General features: G+C 46.1%; 1 protein-coding gene across 3 annotated transcripts in view; it reads left to right on the plus strand.

Moving 5' to 3' along the window:
- Positions 1–6324: 6324 nt before the first annotated feature.
- LOC308548395 (uncharacterized protein) overlaps positions 6325–22660 on the plus strand; it is a 30631-nt gene continuing 14295 nt past the window's right edge. Inside the window, exons 1-3 of one of the 3 annotated variants that reach the window (XM_081119828.1) lie at positions 6325–6538; positions 7167–7293; positions 18225–18351. In XM_081119828.1, coding sequence (XP_080975954.1) covers positions 18318–18351 — 34 coding nt within the window. In that variant the 5' untranslated portion in view covers positions 6325–6538; positions 7167–7293; positions 18225–18317. Of the gene's footprint in view, positions 6539–6562; positions 6663–7166; positions 7294–16249; positions 16486–18224; positions 18352–22660 lie in introns of those variants that run through there. The other 2 variants (XM_081119829.1, XM_081119827.1) reach the window with 2 other exon arrangements.

The raw sequence follows: 22660 nt of genomic DNA on the forward strand, positions 1-22660 counted from the left end.
ACCCTTTGAACAGAGTGTTTCTGTAGAAGTGTCACAGGCCAGCTCCTTCAAGGTAGCTCTGCATTCCCAGAACACCCACTTCTGTGACAGTTGTGGTTCAGTCTTGAGATACATACTCCACTTGCCTGAGCCTCAAGGAACACCACACAGCCAGACAGTGTTCAGCTGTGGGGTATATATGAAACAATTTTATTTTAGTGAAAACCTCCAGAAACACCAGAAAAAGAGAAAAAATTGTTTTACCCGGGGAAAATTTAAAGAAGCTTTCAGTCCCAGACACAAACATGCTCAGGACCAAGATGTTCACACTGGAAGACAGTGTTTTCTGTGCAGTGAATGTGGGAAAGCATTCAGGTGTCAATCCTCATTAGTTGTTCACCAGAGAGTGCACAGTGGTAAAAGGCTTCATGTGTGTGACCAATGTGGCCAGTCTTTTGGGCGAAGCTCAACCCTCAGTCAGCATCGAAGAATTCAATGTGGGTCAAAGCAGTACAAGTGTGGAAAATGTGGGAAGTATTTTAACCAAAAATTGGTCTTCATTTATCCCTGGAGAAGTCATAGTGGACAAAAATGTGAGTGGTGCCGTGAATGTGCACAATCTTTTGGCCGTAAATGCATCCTTATTCGACAACGGACAGCTCCCTCTGGAGAAAGGCGTTATGAGTGCACACATTGTGGGAAATCCTTTAGAAGAAAATTTTACCTCATTTTACATTGTAGAATTCACACTGGAGAAACGCCTCATGAATGCAATGAGTGTGGGAAAACCTTTACCAGTGGTTCAGTACTTACCCTACACCAGAGGGTACATATGGGAGAAAGGCCTTTTCAGTGCAGTCAATGTAGGAAATCCTTCCCCAGGAGTTCAGTACTCATTCTACATCAGAGAGTGCACACAGGAGAAAGGCCTTATGAGTGCAGTGACTGTTGGAAATCCTTTAGCCGCCAATCTTACTTCACTCAACACAGGATAGTTCATAATGAAAGAAAGTCTTATGAATGTACTGAGTGTGGGAAATCTTTTACCTCTCATAATGGCCTTCGTTACCATTTGAGAGTTCACACTGGAAAAAGGCCTTATCTCTGCAGTCAGTGTGGGAAATCTTTCCTCTGTGGTTCCTACCTCAGTATTCATCAAAGAGTACACACAGGAGAAAGACCTTATCAATGCAGTGAATGTGGGAAATCCTTTCTACGAAGACATCACCTTCTTACACACCAGAGAGTTCACACAGGAGAAAGACCTTACCAGTGCAATGAATGTGGGAAATCTTTTACATCTGGTTACAACCTGAATAGTCATCAGAGAGTACACACCAAAGAAAGACCTTATCAGTGCAGTGAATGTGGGAAATCCTTTATCCTAAGACAACACCTTCTTGTACACCAGAGAGTTCACGGAGGTCAGGCTCCTTATCAGTGTAGTCAGTGTGGTAAATCTTATTGTTCAAAGTTTAATCTCATTCAACATCAGAGAGTTCACACAGGCGAAAGACCTTATCAATGTAGTGAATGTGGGAAATGTTTTACCTCTAGCTCTGTTTTTAATTATCATAAGAAAATTCACACTGGAGAAAGGCCCTATCAGTGCAGTGAATGTGGGAAATCTTTTTTATCAAGTTCGAACCTCAGTACTCATCAGAGAGCACACACAGGAGAAAGACCTTATGAGTGTAGTGACTGTGGGAAATCCTTTTCCCGAAGATACCACCTACATGCACACCAGAGAGTTCACACAGGAGAAAGGCATCAGTGCAAAGAATGTGGTAAATCTTTTGCATCTGGCTTTAATCTCAGAAATCATCAGAGAGTTCATACAGGAGAAAAGCCTTATGAGTGCTGTGTATGTGGGATATCTTTTACCACTAGGAGAAATCTTCGTTTTCATCAGGGAGTTCACAGTGGAGATGGTCCTTATGAGTGCTGTGAATGTGGGAAATCTTTTACCTCTTGTTATGCCCTTCGTGATCATCAGAGACTTCACACAAGCAAAAAGCCTTATAAATGTACTGAATGTGGGAAATCCTTTAGAGCCAATTCTCACCTCATTGAACACTGGAGAGTTCACACTGGAGAAAAGCCTTATCAGTGTAGAGAATGTGGAAAATCTTTTTCATCTGGCTCTGGCTTCCGTTATCACCAGAGTGTTCACACTGGGTTACGGCCTTACGAGTGTAGTGAATGTGAGAAATCTTTTCTCAGGAACTCAGCACTCATTCGACATCGAAGAACTCACACAGGAGAAAGGCCTTATGTGTGCAGTAAATGTGGGAATTCCTTTATGCAGAGACATCACCTTCTTGTACACCAACGAGTTCACACAAGATAAAGGCCTTATGGTTGCAGTGAATGTGGGAAAACCTTTAAGGATAGTTCACAGTGCAATTCACACTGGAGAGTTCACACTGGAGGTAGTTGTTTGAGTCTAAAAATTGGGGAAATTTATTGGCCATAATTCTTACCTTTCTTAACACCTGAGTCTTCATATTGGAAAAAGGTCTTATGAGTATAGTGAATGTATGAAATATTTTGCCTATATCTATGGAGTTTGCTTTTACCTGAGAGTTCACACAGGATGTGGACTGTATGGTGTAGTAAATGTGAAAAACCTTTTACCCAGTTCTTGACAGTCTTTTACTACCAGAGAGTTCACCCAGAAAAAGGACTTACTCATGCATGGAATGTGGGAGATTTCCCCCCCTACAAATTACTTTATTATACAGTGTGAAACTTACACTAGATAAAGAATTTAGATGTTTGATGGAATGTGTAGTTTTCTTGTCCAGTGCAATGACAGTGGATGAAACCATGAGAAACCATCTGTCTGGATTCAATCTCCTATTTCCAGTTGTCAAATTTGGGAAATTCACCTAAAGTTTCAGTTATGTGGGAAGCATGTGTATTTTGCATACTTTCTAACTTGCCCGGGGCTCTTTGCCATTTTCTGTTGTCAAAGGCATTTCACTCTACCACATGGCAGGTTCCCACCTTTTGTGTCCATTACCATCCTGATGTGCTCAAGAAAGCTGACTTCTGTTTTCTCACATACTGGAGAAAATTAGGATCAACCTGAGCTCTTTGGAGTTAACATTGGACAGGAACCCAACCCATTGCTGACTCAGAAAATTTCACGAGTCCAGATGGAGGGCCACGTTCTCCCATGAGTTTTTTCAGCTTCTAAGTCACCAGTCTGAACTGTTTGCTGCACATTTCTTTGGTTTGTATAATACTGTCTAATTCTGTCCTGTATAAGTTCTCTTTTATTGGGGTGTTCTATTTACTGTGTGGTGGCTTATAAATAGATTTCGGCTCCACAAGTGTGAAGTGTGAACATTCTTATGGGTGTATCACACTTTGTGGTGGTTCTGGTGACAGTATAATGGCAAAATATAGCTCACTGTGTGCCAAATTTGCATTCTTGCTAATGACCTCCTAGGGAGACTCCAGGGCATTTTAGGAGATTCAGAAATCACCCTGAGTAGGGGTCAGATGTGACATTCTCAAGTGCTTCTTGGAAAAGCATGAATTTTTCCTTTGTTCACAGAGGATAATCTCTGGGGATATTGAGGAGAGTCTGTTTCCTAGGTCCTGCAAAGAACCCTCTGTCCTGATATTCACAATTTAGTGGGCGATTGTCACTGATTGTGAGACAATAGTGGTGAGCGGAGACCATAACTGCCACTGAAACAACACTGGATTGGTAGGGATTGGAGGAGACTTTAGCTAATACTATGGAATGTACATCCTGTAAACGTGAATCCACAAATGTTCCTGGAAAAGTGATGGGACATGATCAGTGTGCACACAAATCTCAGCATCTCCAGGCATATTTATCTTGTGTAGCTGAAATCTTTTTCAGAGAAAATTAAAAGTTTTGTGTATTGCTGTCATGATGATCACCTGAAGGCCACTGTTGCACAGCCAGGGAAACAAAGATAAAGGAAGGTAGTCCAGAGATGTGGCTCTTGTGACCCAGCCAGCCTTCCTTTTGAGTGAAATAGAAATGTTCCTTATTGCCTAGCCAGGCATGGCTCAGAGGTTGAGTATCGACCTAGAATCCAGGAGACTGAGGTTTGATTCCCGGTCAGGGCACATGCCCTGGGTTGGGGTTGCAGGCTCGATTCCCAGTAGGAGGTGTGCAGGAGGCAGCCGGTCAATGACTCTGTCGTCATTGATGTTTTTCTCTCTCCCTTTCCCTTCCTCTTTCTGAAATCAATAAAGATCTATTTAAAACAAAGAAATGTCCTTTATTAGTAGCCAATGTTTTCTACCACTGAGGCAAGACTGACTTTCAAATAGCAGTACGAGAAAGATGGTGGGGTCCACATAAAGTTGCCAAACCTATTTCTCAAAAAGAGTGGGACACACAGATTTTTAAATCTTGAGCCACTTTTGAAACTTTATTAAGGTATAATTTACTTATAATAAACTTCACATATTTAAAGTGTAGTATTTGATAGGTTTTGACATACATGTTGAACTTAAAACATCATTGCAGTTATGGTAATGACTTAACTTGTAAGTATATTTTCCCCCTATGTCCTTTTATAACCTCTCCCTGCTCTCCTCAGCCCTCCACATAACTTGGTTTACTTTCCCTTAGTTTACATACCTTTGTATTTTCTGTTATCTATATGATGGGAATCATTAAATGTTTACTTTTTTTTCTGGTCTCCTTTATGTTGTATTATTACTTAGAGATTTGTCTATGATATAAGTAGCTCAACATTCCCCCCTCCCATCTTTGGATATAATACAATTGGTTTATCCATTCATCTCTTTATGGACATTTGGGTCATTTCTATTTTTTAAAAGAATATGTTTTTATTGATTTTAGAGGGAGAGGAAGAGAGAGAGAAAAACATGTGAGAGCAATACACTGATTGGCTGCCTCCTGCAAATACCCAACTGGGGATTGAACCGGCAACCTTTCAGTACACATGGCTTCACCCAACCAACTGAGCCAGCCTGGCCAGGGCTTCTCCCACATCTTTATGCATTCATTGGTTGATTATTGTATGCACCCTAACTGGATTGAATCTGCAACTCTGACATGTTGGGATGACACTAACCAACTGAGCTCCCTAGCCAGGCCGCTTTATTTTTAAAAGTTTTCTGCTCTGCACAATGTAATGGAAACATACACCATACACTTTTTTGTTAATCATCACCAGAGGATACTTTTCCCATTGATTTTTAGAGAGAGTGGGAGGCTGGGGGGAGAAGGAAAGGGAGGGGTGGGGGGAGAGAGGGAGAGAGAAGGACATCAATGTTGGAGAGACACAGGTGCCCGACCGGGATCAATCCTGCAACCAATGCATGTGCCCTTCACCAGGAATCGAACAACATGGGTCTGGGCTGCCAGTCACTACTTGAGCCAATTAAGCATAGCCAGGGTTGACTCTTATATGAGCATTTATTTCAATATTGCCTGTAGTACGGGAGATAAGTAAGGTTCATCCACAGAAATCTGTTCTGCCGGAGCCCTATAATCCAGCTGCTCATATTGGGTAGGACAAAGATTACATGGGAAAGTAGGGATTACAGGCATCAGGAAGTAGGCAAGGTATAACGCTAACAGGTGCAAGCACTGTGGGCTGGGGGTTGCAAAGCGGCGCCTCCAGGATTCAATGGTTTCAGAACAAGGTGGTTAATCTTTCCATAATGATAGGCAGTTCTCCGAAAAGACTGGACCGCATTCCAAGGGTAAATCCCATGATCCGGGGCGTGCAATTCCCAGCCAGGTTAGAAATGGCTTTTTCCAATTAGAACAGAACAATCACAGTTAACAGAACATGATTACTATTTCTTATAACCATAGCTAACAATCAGGATCAACAGCATGATCAACCTCTCTGCCCGGAACAGTTTGATCTGGGTGGTGGTGCCTATGGGAGGAAACTGATCTCTCTCTCTCTCTAAAATCCACAAACACATATCCTTAGGTAAGTGTTAAAAAAGTAAAAAATAAGTTTATGCTATTAACTGCTGGGACTGGGATTTGAATCCAGAAATATGGCTTAAGTCCACATTCTTAATTGCTTTGCTATTTTCGTCTTTTGGAATGTGTTAATTAAAGAAGTTTTCATCACTTTGGAAAAAGATAAAGTAAAAAATATGAACAATAAAATAAGAACAGCGCTTTTCCAGGATTCCCTTCAGTAGCAAACCTAATTAGGCGAGAAAAATCCTCCCCCTCAGATTTGGGAACTACATTACCCAGAAGTCGCTGCGCCAGGTTGACCCAGTAACACATCGGGATATAATATCGTGAGATTTCATTCCTGGGGGTGGGGGAGAGGGCGGGACATCCGGTGTCCTCTTATCCGCCGGCATTTTTTTTACCACACGGTTCCCTCAGGAGGGAGGTGAGAAGAATCGAGAAGCGCGGACGGGTTTTCGTCCCGCCGCAAGGATGGGACTCGGGCTGAGCGCCGTCGCCCCGGTGCAGCGCCACGGGGCCAGCCCAGGGGCCGCCGCCTCGCGCGCCGCGCCCGCCCCGCCCCGCCCGCCGAGTCCGCTGAGGAGCCGGCCCGAGGTGAGGCGCGTCCGCGGGTGCGGAGCAGAGGTGGCGGCGGCGGAGGGGCGGCAGGACCCGCGCGGCGTGGACGGGCCTGTCGGTGTCTGAAGTCCCCGGGGTGGCGCCCGGTGGGGAGGCGAAGGTGAGGGCAGGAGGCAGGACCGCGGAGCCGCCGTCGGGGCCTTTCCCGGCCGGGGGGCCGTCCGATGGCGGCGCATCCGGGGCCCCGTGGGTGCGGGTGCCGCGCCCCTGGCGCTGCGGGGACGGGCTCGGGGAGGCAGCGGGTGCGGGCTGCGTGCGTGCGGCGGCGGCGCGAGCTGGCGGCCCGAGGCCCCGGGTGGGGAGCAGGCGGAGCAGGAGCCCGCCTCGGGCTGCGTCCAGCGGGCACCGTCTGAGACTCGGGGGCGCAGCTTTGCGGGAGGAGGCCCCGCAGGCGCGGCGGCCGCCGGGGTGTCGCCGCGGTGTCCGCAGGGCCTGCAGCTGAGGGCCGAGCGCGGCCGTGGAGCGGGAGGGGCGGGCAGCCGCCAGCGCCCGGGGCCCGCGTCCCCTCCGAGGTGGGAGCCCTGGGGCGGGAGCGCTGGAGGACGCGCGGTGAGGGACCCGAGGCTCCGGGGGACGACGCGGACGCTGCCCGCCCCGCCCGCAGGGCCGCGTGACCTTCCCCGACGTGGCCGTGTACTTCTCCGCGGAGGAGTGGAGGCTCCTGGACGAGGCCCAGAGGCGCCTGTACCACGACGTGATGCTGGAGAACTTCGCCCTGACGGCCTCTCTGGGTAAGACCCCCGCCTGACTGGCGACTGCACGAGGCGCGGCCGCGCACCCTCCTTTCCCCAGGGGGCGCTCTGTCCTGGCGGGGACCCCGGGCGCTGCTTCCTTCCCTCGCGGGCCGCGCTTCCAGGGCCGAGTGGGTGGCGCGGCCCCGTCCTGGGAGGATGGCAGTGAGCCTGTGCGTTCCCCAGGCTCTCCCTGCCTGGCCAGGCCCGTGTGTCCGGGTCCATGGTACCTCTTTCGATTCCTTTTTTTATCTGACATTTCTGAGCGCCACCCTTTGCTAGGAATTGCAGTCATTGTCTTGTTCCAGGCCACTTAGCGAGAAGTATGGGGCTTGCTAAGGCCAGATGCTTCTTGTGTTAGAAATTGTAGGAAAATCTGAAGCATAAGCCAAGACCGGTTATTTATATGGAAAAGCCACTGGAAACAGCTTGGGGGACCCTGAAAGTTGGGTGGGGCACTGCTTCCTGGAATCAAAAGGGCTAGGCAAACAATGTGATCCAGTTTGTTGGAATGTCAGATCGTTAAACCACTTGCTTGCTCTCTGGGGGAAGGGCTCAGGAAAAACAAAAACAGTGGCCTCTGCTAGCACTGTGTCTGGGAGACAGCTGCCTCCTAGCTCTCCTCCTAATACCAGACTTCCCGTATATCTCTGGTGCCTTTCCAGCTACTGCCTCAGTGCTGGTGCTTACAGGGAGTAAATTCAAGGAAGTTGGTGTGTGACTTTTAAGAGAACTGCTTGGTAGTCCAGCCGCGCTCTGTTTCAGGCATCCCCAATGCCTGCTGGTTTTTATAGCCAGAAGTATTGGGGACTTCTGTTGCTGGCGATGAAACCCTGGGGTGGACACCTGGGAGGGGGCTGGGACCCTTTGCTGTTCAGGGGGAACCTCTGCAGCCTAGACATTCCTCCCAATATTTATCCCCTACAGGTGGTTGTGGGACTGACCCATCCTGAGTTTCCGCCCGTTCTACCAGTCTCCGTGTGGCTTTTTCTTTAATTCTGTAGTTGTAGAACTCCCATACAGCTATATTTGAGAAGGATGGTTGTTCTGTAGTTTAGTGTTAATTTTTTTCTTTTAATCCTCACCTGAGGATATTTTTTACATTGCTTTTCAGAGAGAGTAGAAGGGTGAGAGAGAGAGAGAAATATCTATCTGAGAGTGACACACCGACTGGTTGTCTCCTGTGCACTCCTGGACCGGTTCCAGGGATTGAGCCTGCAACTGAGGTACATGCCCTTGGCTGTAATCAAACCCTGGAACTTTCAGTCCATGGGCTGACGCTCTAACCACTGAGGAAACCGACTAGTTCGTTTAGCGGTAATTTTGATGTGGTTGTGGTTGGAGCCCAGTACTGCTTTCACCTTTGCAGCTTCTTGGCCAGAAGCTCCATTGGTTGATTGTTGTATGCACTCTGACCAAGAATTGAACCTACAACCTTACCTACCTGCCAGGACCTGAATCAATTGCTGTATAATTATATAATGATTTTTTGTGATAGGTTTTGAGTTAAAGTTTATTTTATCTAGTATAAATATAGCTGCTTATAAGTGCAGGCTACTCTCTCTTGATTTACATTTGCATAGATTTTTTTTTTCCGATTTTTAAACTTTCAGCGTATTCTTTGGATAAAGTCTAAGTTAGTCTCTCGCAGACAACATATGGTTTGAACTTGTTTTGTTTTTTTAATCCTCACCTAAGGATAAATTCTTTCATTCACTCGAGGGACACATGTGAGAGAGAGACTTCAATTGGTTGCCTCCCTCAGGTGCCCAGGTTCCTGCCCTTGATTGCGAATTGAACAGGCAATCCTTCGGAAGACAGGCCAATGTTCTAACCACTGACAACACTGGGCCAGGCACCATCTTCTTAATTTTTGTCTTGTGGTTTTGTAGTTCCTCTGTTCCTTTTTTCTCTCACTATCTTTCTTTGTGATTTGGTGATTTAACATAGTCATATACTTTGATTACTTCACTTACATTTTTGGTTTATCTACTGTAGGTTTTTGCTTTGTGATTACTATGAGGTTTACTGAAACATCTTAGAGTTATAACAGTGTATTTATTATTTTTTTACTTTTAAAATATATTTTTATTGATTTTTTTTTTTTTTTTTTTTTTTAGAGAGAGAGGAAGGGAGAGGGATAGATAGAAACATCAATGAGAGAGAAACATGTGCTGCCTCCTTCACGCCCCCTACTGAGGACTGAGCCTGCAACCTGTGCGTGTGTCCTGACCAGTGGAACCAAGGACCTCTAGATGCAGGGAAAGAAGCCACACAGGCCAGGGCCAGAATTTCTTTTTAACGCATTTTACAAAGTTTTTTTCTTTGAACTTAGTGTGTTCATGTAGTTTTCCTAATTTCCCTGAGTTATGTCTCTATGTTCTTGGAGCTTGGTGAGCTTCTGTGAAGCAATTATTTAGAATTCTTTGTCCAACACTTTGTTGGTTTCACTTGCTGGAAACTTAATTGTGCTCCTTTGGTGACGACATGTTTCCTCGACATTTTGGGATTCCTTATAACCTGTTGATATCTCCACATTTGATGGATCAGTGACCCCTTCCTGCATTTATAGGCTCATTTTGGTGTGGAAAGGTCTTCACCTTAGGTTAATTGAAAAGTCATTGGCCTTACTAGGTGGGTAGTTTTGGGTCTGGGGAGGAACCAGCCATGTAATCACAGTGCATCTGTGTCAGCTGAGGTCGGGGATGGCTAATATTGTAAGGATTCTCAGGCTACAGGGGGAATTCACATGAATGTCATGTTGAAGCTGGGTAGTGTGTGCCATCAGCCTCTGTTCCTATCGTACCAGGAACCTTTTCCATTTAATGAGTGTTTTGTTGTCATTGCCCTTGGCAAACCTTACTTCTTCTTTCCTTTCCTCATGATTGCTACTTGACTGACTAGTCTGTTCTACTACTGTGTCACTGTTACTCTGACATTTAGGCCATGGAGAATCTACACCTCTCTAGTCTTCAGATGTCACACATTTCTCTCCTTTCTCTATTGCTTGGCAACATAGGCCCACATGTGTCATGAGACCAGCATGCATTTTGAAATGAGCCTTAATGGCAGCTACTCTGATGTGATTGTTTTTCCCCTCTATTTGGATTTGTGCTTCTAACACAACCTTACGTCACTAGCGTTAAAGGTCCTGTAGAGTATTAACTCCTTTCTTAAAAAGCATGCCATGGACTCATTTCTCAATATGACAAATAAACATTTGTGATGGTGTTGCTCCATTCTTAGAGTCAACATGTACTTCACCTGCTTTTATTTGCATTCAGGTTACTGCTGTGGAGCAGAGGATGCAGAAGCACCCTTTGAACAGAGTTTTTCTGTAGAAGTGTCACAGGCCAGCTCCTTCAAGGCAGCTCTGTATTCCCAGAACACCCACTTCTGTGACAGTTGTGCTCCAGTCTTGAGAGACATATTCCATTTGCCTGAGCACCAAGGAACACCTCATAGCCAGACAGTATTCAGCTGTGGGATATGTATGAAACAATTTTATTTTAGTGAAAACCTCCAAAAACACCAGAAAAAGAGAAAATCTTGTTTCATTTGGGGAGATTATAAGAAATCGTTCAGACCCAGGTGGACACATGCTCAGGACCAAGATGTTCACACTGGAAGACAGTGTTTTCTGTGCAGTGAATGTGGGAAAGCATTCAGGTGTCAATCCTCATTAGTTGTTCACCTGAAAGTACACACAGGTAAAAGGCCTTATCAGTGCAGTGAATGTGGGAAATCTTTTATCCGAAGACAAAACCTTCGTCTGCACCAGAGAGTTCACACAGGAGAAAGGCCTTATCAGTGTAGTGTATGTGGGAAATGTTTTACCACTAGTTCTGTCTTTAATTATCATAGGAGAATTCACACTGGAGAAAGGCCTTACCAGTGCAGTGAATGTGGGAAAACATTTTTATCAGGTTCTAACCTCAGTCAACATCGGACAGTGCACACTGGAGAAAGGCCTTTTGAGTGCAGTGACTGTGGGAAATGTTTTTTCCGAAGATACCACCTTCGCACACATCAGAGAGTTCACACGGGAGAAAGGCATCAGTGCAAAGAATGTGGGAAATCTTTTGCATCTGGTTTTAATCTCAGAAATCATCAGAGAAATCATACAGGAGAAAAGCCTTACGAGTGCTGTGTGTGTGGGACATCTTTTACCACTCAGAGGCAACTTCGTTATCATAAGGTAGTTCACAGTGGAGACGGGCCGTACGAGTGCCATGACTGTGGGAAATCTTTTGCCTCTTGTTATTCCTTCCGTAATCATCAGAGACTTCATGCCAGCAAAAAGTCATATGAATGTAGAGAGTGTGGGAAATCCTTTACATCTGGCTCTGGCCTCCGTTATCATCAGAGTGTTCACACTGGGTTAAGGCCTTATGAGTGCAATGAATGTGAGAAATCTTTTCTCAAGAGATCGATGCTCATTCAACATCAAAGAAGTCACACAGGCGAAAGGCCTTATGTGTGCAGTGAATGTGGGAAATGTTTTGCAGGAAGACCTCACCTTCGTGTACACCAACGAGTTCACAAAAGATAAAGGTTTTACTATTACATTGAATGTGGGAAAACTTTTAAGGATAGTACTCAATGCAAGTAACACTAGAGAGTAGACGCTGGAGGTAGCTGTTTCAGTGCAAAGGGGGGGGAGTTTTTTAGCCATAAATCTAAACTTTCTTAATACTTGAGACTTCATATTAGAAAATGGTGTTATATGCATAGTGAATACACAAAATATTTTACCTGTATCTCTGGAGTTTCTTATCATCTGAGAGTTCACACAGGAATAGGCCTATGATATAGTAAATATGAAAAATATTTTACCCATAGCTTGACAGTCTTCCACCCCCTGAGAGTTCACCCAGGTGATGGCCTTATGAGTGCACCCAATGTGGGAAATTTTTCCCCCTAGAATTTGCCTTATTATACAGTGTGACATTTACACTGGGGAAAGACCTTAAAAGTTTAAGGGAATGTGCAATTTTCTTATCCAGTATAATGACACTGGAAGAAGCCATGAGAATCCCCTGTTCTGAATTTAGTCTCATATTTCCAGTTGTTAAAGTTGGGAGATTCATCTTAAGTTTCAGTTATGTGGGAAGCATGTGTACCTGTGTGTACTCTCTGACCTGTCCAGGGCCCTTGCCATTTTCTGTTATCAAAGGCATTTCACTCTACCACGTGGCAGGTCCCCACCTTTTGTGTCCATTACCATCCTAATGTGCTCAGGGAATCTGACTTCTGTTTTTTCACGTTTTGGAGAAAATTAGATATAACCTGAGCTCCTTGAAGTTCACACTGGACAGGAAGCCAACCCATTGTTGGGTCAGAAAATACCACATGAGTCCAGATGAAGGGCCATGTTCTCCCATGAATTTTTTCAGTTTCTAAGTCACCAACCTGAACTGTTTGCTGTATATTTCTTTGGTTTGTACAATACTGTTTAAGTCTATAAGTTCTCTTTCATTTTGGGTGTTTTATTTACTGTGTGGGGTGTTTTATAAACAGATTTTGGCTCCACAAGTGTGAAGTGTAAACATTTTTATGGGCACATTCAACTTTCTGTTTTTCATAGGTACACTATAATGGTAAAATATAGTTTACCAGTTTTTGCCAAATTTGCATTTTTGCCAGTGACCTTCTAGGAAAGAATACAGGGTTTTCTGGCTCTTATTTGAAGCCTGGATGCTGTGAGTTTTAGGAGATTCAGAAATCACTCCGAAGCCCTGGCCTGTGTGGCTGATTTGTTTGAGCATCATCCCCTGCACCAAGAGGTCGTCAGTTTGATTCCTAGTCAGGGTCCATGCCTGGGTTGCTTGCTGGAGCCCCAGTAGGGAGCATGCAGGAGGCAGGGGATCAATGTTTGGTTCTCATTCATGTTTCTCCCTCTTTCTCTAAAATCAGTGAAAACATTTAAAAAAAAAGAAAAGGAAATCACCCTGAGTAGAGGTCCGTTATGACATTCTCAAGTAGTTCTAGGGAGAGCATGAATTTTTCCTTTGTTCACTCATGATATCTTTTTCTTTTTTTTATATCTTTATTAATTTCAGAGAGAGGAAGAGAGAGAAACATCAATGATGAGAGAATCATTGATCGGCTGCAGCCCGCAACCCGGTCATGTGCCCTGACCGAGAATCAAACCCTGATCTCCTATATCTTAGGTCGATGCTTAACCGCTGAGCCACACCCGGCTGGGCCACACATGATAATTTCAAGGCTCGTTGTGTGGAATCTGTTTCCTAGGTCCTGCAAAGACCCCAGGCCTAAAACTTCTTCAGTGAAAGGTTTTAAGAAAATCCTGTCCATTGTTCTTGTGCAACTAGTTTAACACCTATGTTTTATTATTGATTCTTGAGAGGAAGGGAGAGGGAGAGAGAGAGAGAGAGAGGAACATTGATATGAAACTTTAACATTGATCGGTTGCCTGCTACAAGTCCCCTACTGGGGATGGAGCCTTCAACCCTAGAATGTGCCCAGATTGGGAATTGAACCTGCAAACTTTCAGTGCACAGGATGATGCCTTCCAACTGAGTCTTACTGGCAAGGGCTGATTTACCAATTTTATGAATTGAGACTATTTTTCTTTAACATATAGGACAGCAAAACAACAAAGCTATATTGCAATGTCACCCATTTTTACTCAGAGAATAGATATAACTCTTGGTGTATGAAATAATGGTTTTCAATCGTTGAATTATATTTCCTATTTTGAAAAACTTTTTTGTTAATAAACATCATTACAGACACATACACTTTAGGGATAATGTGCAATATTAACACCCTTTCTTACCTTTGTAAGTTTAGACATTTAATAGTATTAGTAAAATAAAGCCATGCTTTTCAGTGTTCACCCACTTTCATGGTCTGTCATCTGTGGTATGCTTTCTTGGAGCAGGACACAAAATTGCACCAGGTGGTATGAGGATGAATGGGTAATCTTTGAGCCCCCAAACCTTCCTGAAAGTCAAAGAGAAGAGATTAGTGATCAGTCTCCTCATACCTTGGGCCATACAAATGGTTTAAATCCTAGATTTTTGACCGACACCATGACAACAGGTGAGTGAGCCATGCTCTGGGCCTCATAGTTTTCTCCTTTGTAAAATGGGGGTAAAGAGTCCCCCTGCTCTGGGCCTTAGTGCCCATTCCAGGAATAGTGGCTGTACCACCAACCATTACATGTCATGCTGTCCATATGCCAGACATCCCTGAGACCTTCTGCTCCAGGTACTTGTGAAAAAAATTGGGGCTTCTCAAACCCCCGATTTGCTATAGTACCCACAGACCCCTCCACATGGAGGAGGTGTCTTCAGGGTACTGAGGTCTCAGTTTGGATTTCTTAGCTGGGAATCTCTGGCTGACTTTAGAGGTCTTCAAAACTCACTTCACTGATATGAAAGTAATGAAGGTGCTGACCATGGCCCATGTGAGGATCAATATGAAGTGGGTTTTTTAAAGTCACACAACAGACAAATGTCAGATTCAAAAGGCTAGATTTAAACATGTGAATGCTTCAGCCTTGGGCTCATGACTGGAGAGGACTAGAGAGACTCAGCTTTGCTGCTGTTTCCATTGTTGGAATTATCATCATGATTCCTCCCCCATTCCTCTGGTGACCCAGAGCAGTCACTGTCTGCCCTACAATCATGGGAATGCCGTTGATGACCCTGAAGCTGAAATAAAGGTGTGTTTGGTTTTTTTGTAAAATATGTTTTTATTGATTTTAGAGAGAGAGAGGAACATCGATCAGCTGCCTCGTGCAAGGCCGCCAGATCGAGCCTGCAACCCAGGTATATTCCCTGATTGGGAATCAAACCAGTGACCTGGTAAATGGGATGATGCCCAACCAACTGATCCACACTGGCCAGGGCTGAAATAAAGGTTTTGGATTCAACCCTTGTCCTCACTGGGAAGTAACATTTTTCCTGTGGATGCAGTGACAGTGCTTGCATGGGCACTGGAGATTGTTTCTGCAAAAGTGAGCAAACTGCAGAAGGGTGTTACTGTTGATCAAAGAAAAAAAAAATTATGTTTCTGGGAAAATAGGAAAAACAAAGGCAAGAAGAAAAAGGAAAAGCCCTGTCCAGTGTGCACTGTAGTTAGAGCACCAGCCCGAGCACCATAGATAGGGTCTCCGGCTTAATGCCCTGTTAAGGGCATGTACCTAGTGTGCAGGTTCGATCCCCAGCCGAGGTCTGTCAGCTGCGGGAAACAGCTGATAGATGACTCAAATGTGTTTTTCTCTCCCTCCCTCTCCCCCCCCCCCACTCTAAAAATCAATGGAAAATATAACCTCAGCTGAGACTTAACAAAGAAAGTAAAAAAATGTTTCTGGGAGAGGTTGAGCTGCAATTATATCAGGTGTTTAACTAGGTTTGATATCATGGGCTTTTGGCATGAGTGGTGCCGCTTTAAGCCTGTAGTTCTCCTTTTGAAAAATCTTTTATTTCGTCATTTTAGAGAGGAAAACCATGGATTTGTTGCTCCGCTTGTTAGTGCAGTCTTCGGTTGATTGTGTGCCCCGACCAGGGATCAAACCCGCAGCATGGGACGACCCACTGAGCGGCCAAGTCCCCGCCGGCCGGTGGTTCTGCGTTTAAAGCAGCCTGTTGTCGAGCACAGCTGAGGCCTTGATTGCGGTCTTTCTCTGAAGGGGGGCGGTCTTGTGGTTCTGAGCCTTCACCGCGCTTCAGGTGGATCCTGTCAGCTGTGAGCTTTCCTGCAGGTAACTGGCGGCCAGGCCCTCGCGCAGGCGGAGCCTCGCTTCCCAGGGTCCGTCCCCTGGAAGCCATTCTAGCGGCTCAGGCTGGAGAGCTCCCGGCGCGTCCCTTTAGCTCTCGGAACTACGTTACCCAGGAGGCGCTGCGCTGGGGAGCCAATGGCGCGTCGGTCGCCGGCGGGGTTCGCGGCCCGGGGGCGGGACTTCCGGCATCTTTCTCCAAGCGTCCATCTTTGCTGGTTGGTCGGAGTGGAATCTGGCGCCAGCCGCTGTGTCCGTTTCCAGGTAACAAAGCGGCGGACGCGCGGGAGACTCGAGGGCCGCCTGGCGCCGGTCTGAGGCTCCGACCTGCCCGGGTGACGGCCGCCGGGGACGGGACAGGGACCGCGGGCTCGGGGCGCCGCCCTGCCTGCTGCTCCGCCCTCAGGCCGATGGCGGCGGCCGCGCCGAGGCGCCCCGCTGAGGTGAGTGCGCGCCCCCGGCCCTGCCGCCCGGTCCCATCTAGGTGGGAGGCCGGTCGTGGGGCGGTGCCGCCGGTTGGTCGGAAGGAGCAGAGCTCACGAGGTTCTTGCGCCGCGTCTGCTGGGCGCGGGCCGCCGACGAGGGAGGGCGGGGTCCCGGTCCCGGGTGAGAACCGCGGGTGAGGCGGATAACGGGGTGCGGGGCCGAGGCTCTGGAGGAGGGGGCTTCGCTGAGATGCGCTGACAGGCGGAGCCCCGACTCCCTGCTGCGGCTCCCCAGAACTTTTTGGGGTGCTTGGGGGGTTGGAGCCTCAGCCTGTCTGGTGGCTAAGGTCAGGGGCACGGGGTCATTTTCGAGGGTCACTGCGCCTGGCACGGAGGCCGAAAGGCTGGAGTCGCGAAGCGTGGGGCCGGCTGAAGAGCCGCCGCGGACGGCGCGTCGAGGAAACGTGGGCTTATTGCGGGGGCTGCGGGCGGACGGGCTGCCGAGCCCCAGGCCCCCGGGGTCGGGGCCGCTCAGGACGAGGAGGCGGCGGGCGGGCCCGGGCCCGGGCCGGGCGCCGGGCAGAGAGGAGGGGCCCCGGAACAGGTTCGGGGGCGACCGGGAGGAGCCGGTGCTGCCCGCCGGTCCCCTGGTTGCACGGCCTGCGGGGCCCTTCAGGGGAGAAGGGGAAAGGAGGGCGCGGTGCTTTGTCCTGGGCTGTTTCTCTCCTGGAGGCAGGAATCTTGGGGGGGCGCGGGGAGGGTGCGGTGGAGCCTTCACCAGGTGCCAGGTGGCCTTTCAGGCCGCGCTCCCCACGGATTGGCTGGTGCCCGACGGGGCCATTAGTCAGCGCAGCTGGTCCTGAGAGGGCGTGGGAGTCACTTGTCTGGTTTTGCTGCTTTTCTGGGCCTGGCGTTGAGATACAACTGAGGCCTAGGTTTTGTGTTTTTTTTTTTCAGGAAGGAAAGGTCAGGGGTCTAAACCGCGTGACCAGCGCTGTGTTAGGGGAGGACGGGTTACCTGGGGACAAGGTTCTTGTTTTACCAGTTTTGCCCCTTGCTAGGTAGGCATCCCGGGCTTTCTGCGCTGGTGAGTTTCTTACCCGCCCGGCCTCCCACCTCTGCTCATGTCTGTCTAACAGGGACCGTCAGGACTGGGCTTTAGGGAAGGTCGAGTGGGGAGAGGACGTTGTGGCTGCGGAGGGGCGGCACCGAGGTGGAAGGGGGTCGTGGGCACCGGAGACTCACACGCTCCCGGGAGGCTGATACTGAGCCGGGCCAGAGGTATAGAGGAGGCCTCCAGAGCAGCATCTCCCCAAGGGCGCAGCTGTGGGCGTGCAGCTGGGCAGTGACGGTGGGGGAGAGACAGTCTACAGAATGATGTGCGAATGGGGAGGAAGTTAGGGTCCCAGGGCCCTAGGGTTGGGGGCGGAAAGGTGACGCGAGAGCCTACCCTTGGCTGTGTCTTGTCACGGCCTGGAGACCCCAAGGGAATTAGTGACAGGATGGATGGGACCCTACAAGCCAGGACCAGAATTGGGTTACATCTCTGTGCCTTCCTGCCTGATGTTGCTGAGGGCTGGACATAATAAGTAAAGGGACCCTGAGGGTAGAGTGGGCATCAGTGGCACCTGGGTATGGAATTCCCGGAGGTGGGGAGCTTTGGGGGAGGGTGAGTGTGGGGTAGATGTGTGGGGAGATGGATTGTGGTGCTCAGAGACCAAATGCTCATGGTTTTTCCTCTGTCCCCATTATAACAGGCCAGTGTGACTTTTGGGGACGTTGCTGTGCACTTCTCCTGGGAGGAGTGGAGGCTGCTTGATGAGGCTCAGAGACGCCTGTACCTGCGTGTAATGCTGGAGAACTTTGCACTTATATCCTCTCTGGGTAAGACTCACAGCCTCACTGGTGACTTGGACTAGGCTCTAATTCCTCCACCCCGACTTCTCTCTGTCCTCAGGTGTGGACCACAGGCACTGCTTGCTTCCCCTGTTGTCTGGGTAGTTGCTGTATTGCTAGAGCTGGTTGGTTTGCACTGCTCTCTTCTCTCCCCTGCATTCCCATTACCGAATCCTTTTAGGAAGGGGTTCAAGGTCAGTTGTATTGCATTTAGTTTAATGGATTCACCATGCTTGCCCTCTCAATGTCTGGGTTAATGTGTCCAGATCCATATCCCTTCTTATCCCAGGGTTGGATCCCTTCTTTTAACTCATTTCCTCCTGTCTACCTGTGCCAGGAGTTGCAGGTATTGTCATGGTCGTTACTTGTATGAACCATGGGCTTTTCTTTAACACTCCTACAGTGTGTAGTGTAGATTTTTTTTCTTTCTACCCTTGTCGAGATATAAACAATAAAAATGTACAACGTGCTGATTTTAAATATATAGGTATATAGTGAAGTAATTGCCATAGTGAAGTTATTTAAACATCCATCAGCATATAAAGTTACTTTATTTTTTTATGCTAGGAATGCTTAAGGTCTACTCTCAATAAATTTCAAGTATAACATTATTAACTACAGTCACCATGCTCCTAATTACATTCTCAGAATTCACTCATCTTGTAAAGGAAAGATTGTACCATTTAACCAGTAGGTTCCTGTTTTGTCCAGATCCTGCCATTCTGCTCTTTATCTATAATTTTGAGGTTTTATTTTTTAAAAATATGTCTTTATTGATTTCAGAGAGAGTAAGGGAGAGGGAGAGAGAGTTAGAAACATCAATGATGAGAGATTCATCGATAGCTGCCTCCTGCACAACCCCTACTGGGGATCGAGCCCGCAACCTGGGCATGTGCCGTGACGGGGAATCAAACTGTGACCTCCTGGATTGTAGGTGGACGCTGAAACCTACCGGCTGAGCTTTCTTTCGTTTCTTTCATCACTGTCTTACAGTTTTCAGAGTCATTAAGTATTTTATTGTTTTTTATGCTATTGTGAGATTGATTTCTTAATGTCTTATTGAGATATTTCATTATTAGTGTATAGATTCAAGTTACTTTTGTATGTGGATTTGGAATTTTCCAAGTTTATTGTTCTGCTTTATTCATTCTGAAGTTGTTCTGTTGTTGTTTTTTGAATTTTGTTTATATAAAATTATGTAATCTGCAAACAGGCAGTTTTACTTCTTTTTGACATGTATGTCTTTCATTTCTCTTTCTTGCCTTGTTATTGACGCTAGAACTTCCAGTACTGTTTTGGAAAGCTGTGGTGAGAGTGTGCACCTTTCACTTGTTCCTGATCTTGGAGAAAGGCTATGACCTTTCTGACATTGAAGTACATACCTTCTACACCCAATGTTATTGTTAGTTTTATCAGGACTATATTCTGAATTTTGTTAAGTGCTTTTTCTCGCTCTATTGGTATGAGCATAAGCTCTTTTCCCCCTTTATTCTGTTAATGTGGTATAGCACATTTATTGACTTTTTATGATGAACCATCCTTGCATTCAAGGGATAAATCCCACGTGATCACTGTTTATGATTCTTTGAATGCTGTTGAATTTTTTTGTTAGTAATTTGTTTAGGGTTTTCGCCATTGTACGTCTGTGTTCATCAGTGATGTTGCACTGTAGTAATGTTTTCTAGTGTCCTTGTCTTGCTTTTGATGTCAGCTTGATGCTAGTCTCCTAAAATGAGTTTTGAAGTGTTTCTTTTTCTTCAACTTTTTGGAAGAGTTTAAGAAGCATTGACATTAATCATATTTAAAATGTTAGTAGACTTCACCAGTGAATCTGTCTCGTCATGGCCCTTTTGTTTGTTGAGGAGTTTTTTTTGTACTGATTTCACTTTCTTGTACTTGTTACTATTCTATTCAGATTTTCTGTTTCTTCCTGATTCAGTGTTGGTAGGTCATGTGTTTCTGGCAGTTTACCTGTGTCTTCTGGGGTATCTGATTTCATGATTGTCTTCTGAGATCCTTTTTGTTTCTGTGCTGTCAGTTACAATTTCTCTTGTTTTGTTTCTGAATTAATTTATTTGAGTATTCTCTCTATTCTAAGTTAACCTAGCTAAAGGTTATTTATGTATTTTATTTATATATTTAAAAAAGTAGCTCTTAGATTTGTTGATCTTATTGTTTTTCTAGTTTCTATTTTACTTGTTTTCCCTCTGATCCCTGTATTTTTCTTTGCTCTGGTGACTTTATTTTATTTTTTAAAAAAGATTAACATGTATTGAAAGCCTATAAGATGTCAGCCATTTATACAACTGGTTTTTGGGTTTTTTAAAATATGTCTTTATGGATTTCAGAGTTAGAAAGGGAGAGGGAGAGAGAAATATCAATGATGAGAATCATTGATTGGCTGCCTCCTGCAGGCCCCTTTCTGGGGAACAAGCTCGCAATCTGGGCATGTGCCCTGACGGGGAATGGAACCGAGATCTGGATCATAGGTTGATGCTCAGCTGCTGAGTCACACTGGCTGTGCTACAACTGTTTTTTTAAAGCTAGAATTACCATTGTTGTTATTTTTATTTTTTTTTAAACAGATATTTTGCTTTTTTTTTTTTTAAATACATCTTTATTGATTTCAGAGAGAGGAAAGGAGAGGGAGAGACAGACAGAAACATCAATGATGAGAGAGTCATTGATCGAGCCCGCAACCCGGGCATGTGCCCTGACTGGGAATCGAACCCTGGTCGCCTGGATCCCAGGTCGACGCTCAACCGCTGAGCCACGCCTGGCCGGGCCCATTGTTGTTATTTTTCAATCCTCACCCAAGGATATGTTTATTGAATTTAGAGAGAGACAAAGGGAAAGAGAAAGAGAAACATCAACTGGTTGCATACGTTCCCCAACTGGAGATCGAATCGGAAATCTAGGCATGTTCCCTGACCCGGAACCAGATGTCAAGCACACAGCCTTTTTGGTTTCCGGGGCAATGCTCCAACCACCAGAGCCACCTGGCTGGGGCTGCTAACTTCACTCTTGTACGAGTTTCTCAAGGTGTAATGTTAGAGTGTTTGGAATCTTTCTACTTTCTTCATATTGGTGGTTATAGCTCTGAACGTTTCTCTGAACTTTTCCATGTTCTGTATGTTATGTTACCATTATTTATGTATTTACTTATTTTGTAATTTTCACTCGAGGACCTGATTAGAGAGAGGGGCGTGGGGGAGAGAGAGGAGAAACTGAGAGAAACATTGACGGGTTACCTTCTGTGCATGCCCCAGCTGGCGAGCCAGCCCACAGCCCAGGCATGTGTTCTGGCCTAGAGTCACCCCAGCAACTCTTCGGTCCCCAGGATGACACTCAACTAACTGAGCCACTATGGCCAGACTTGTTTCCATTTTCGTTTTTCTTACATATTTTTCAATTTTCCGTTTGATTTATTTTTTCTTTGATTGAATGGTCAGCAGTGTGTTGTTTAATGTCCACATAGTTTTAGGGGTTTTTTTTTCAGCTTTCTTCTTGGTGTTGATTACTGGTTTTATCCATTGTTAGGAAGAGGCACTTGGTATGATTTCAGTCTTCCAAAATTTCTCAGTCGTCTTTTGTGTCAGGATATTAAGAAGCTAGGAAAATTCCTGGGCAACTGGAATAGGGAAACTGAGACAAGAAAATTAAACACTGCCGAGCAGTTAGAACTACTTCCAGTCAGCCTGTGAATCGCAAGATCTTATCTTCCCCAGCAAAGGACACTTGAGAGCAAATGGTTTATACCCTCCTCCCTGACCAGAGAACACATAGCTTAAATTACCATGGTCTGAGAAATAGAGCACCAAGACCCAATTAATGCCATTTGTGCCAGCCAAATCCAAGGACCATGAAGTCAGGGAAACAGATAATAAAAACCCCTTTAAAGCCAGACAGACCTGATGTAAAAGCATAACAGTACAGCTGACCAGAGGGTAGTGCGCAAAACTCCCCATATGCTCATATTGATGCATCAGCATATTAGAAACACACCTGGAAAGCTGACGAATACGGAAACCCTTCCTTAAGACTCTTGCTCGGAGGAAAAAGAAATAATAAAATTCCCTCAAGACAAAGACTTAGTATGGGTGTGCTTTCTTCCTGAACTCGAAGTGTCCCCATGAAACTTGTAACCAGGGAGCAGTGGAACGTGGTAGCTCCACTCAGGCTTACCCCCTGATCCTGTCTCCAAGCCCTCCTTTTTCTCTGACTTCCCAGTGACCTAAAAACAGCCCTGCCTTGGCTCACTTATTTTCTATACCTTTTCTAATGAGCCAAAGCAGAT

Source organism: Miniopterus schreibersii (assembly GCF_964146895.1).
Source record: "Miniopterus schreibersii genome assembly, chromosome: 18".
NCBI classification, from domain to species: Eukaryota; Metazoa; Chordata; class Mammalia; order Chiroptera; family Miniopteridae; genus Miniopterus; species Miniopterus schreibersii.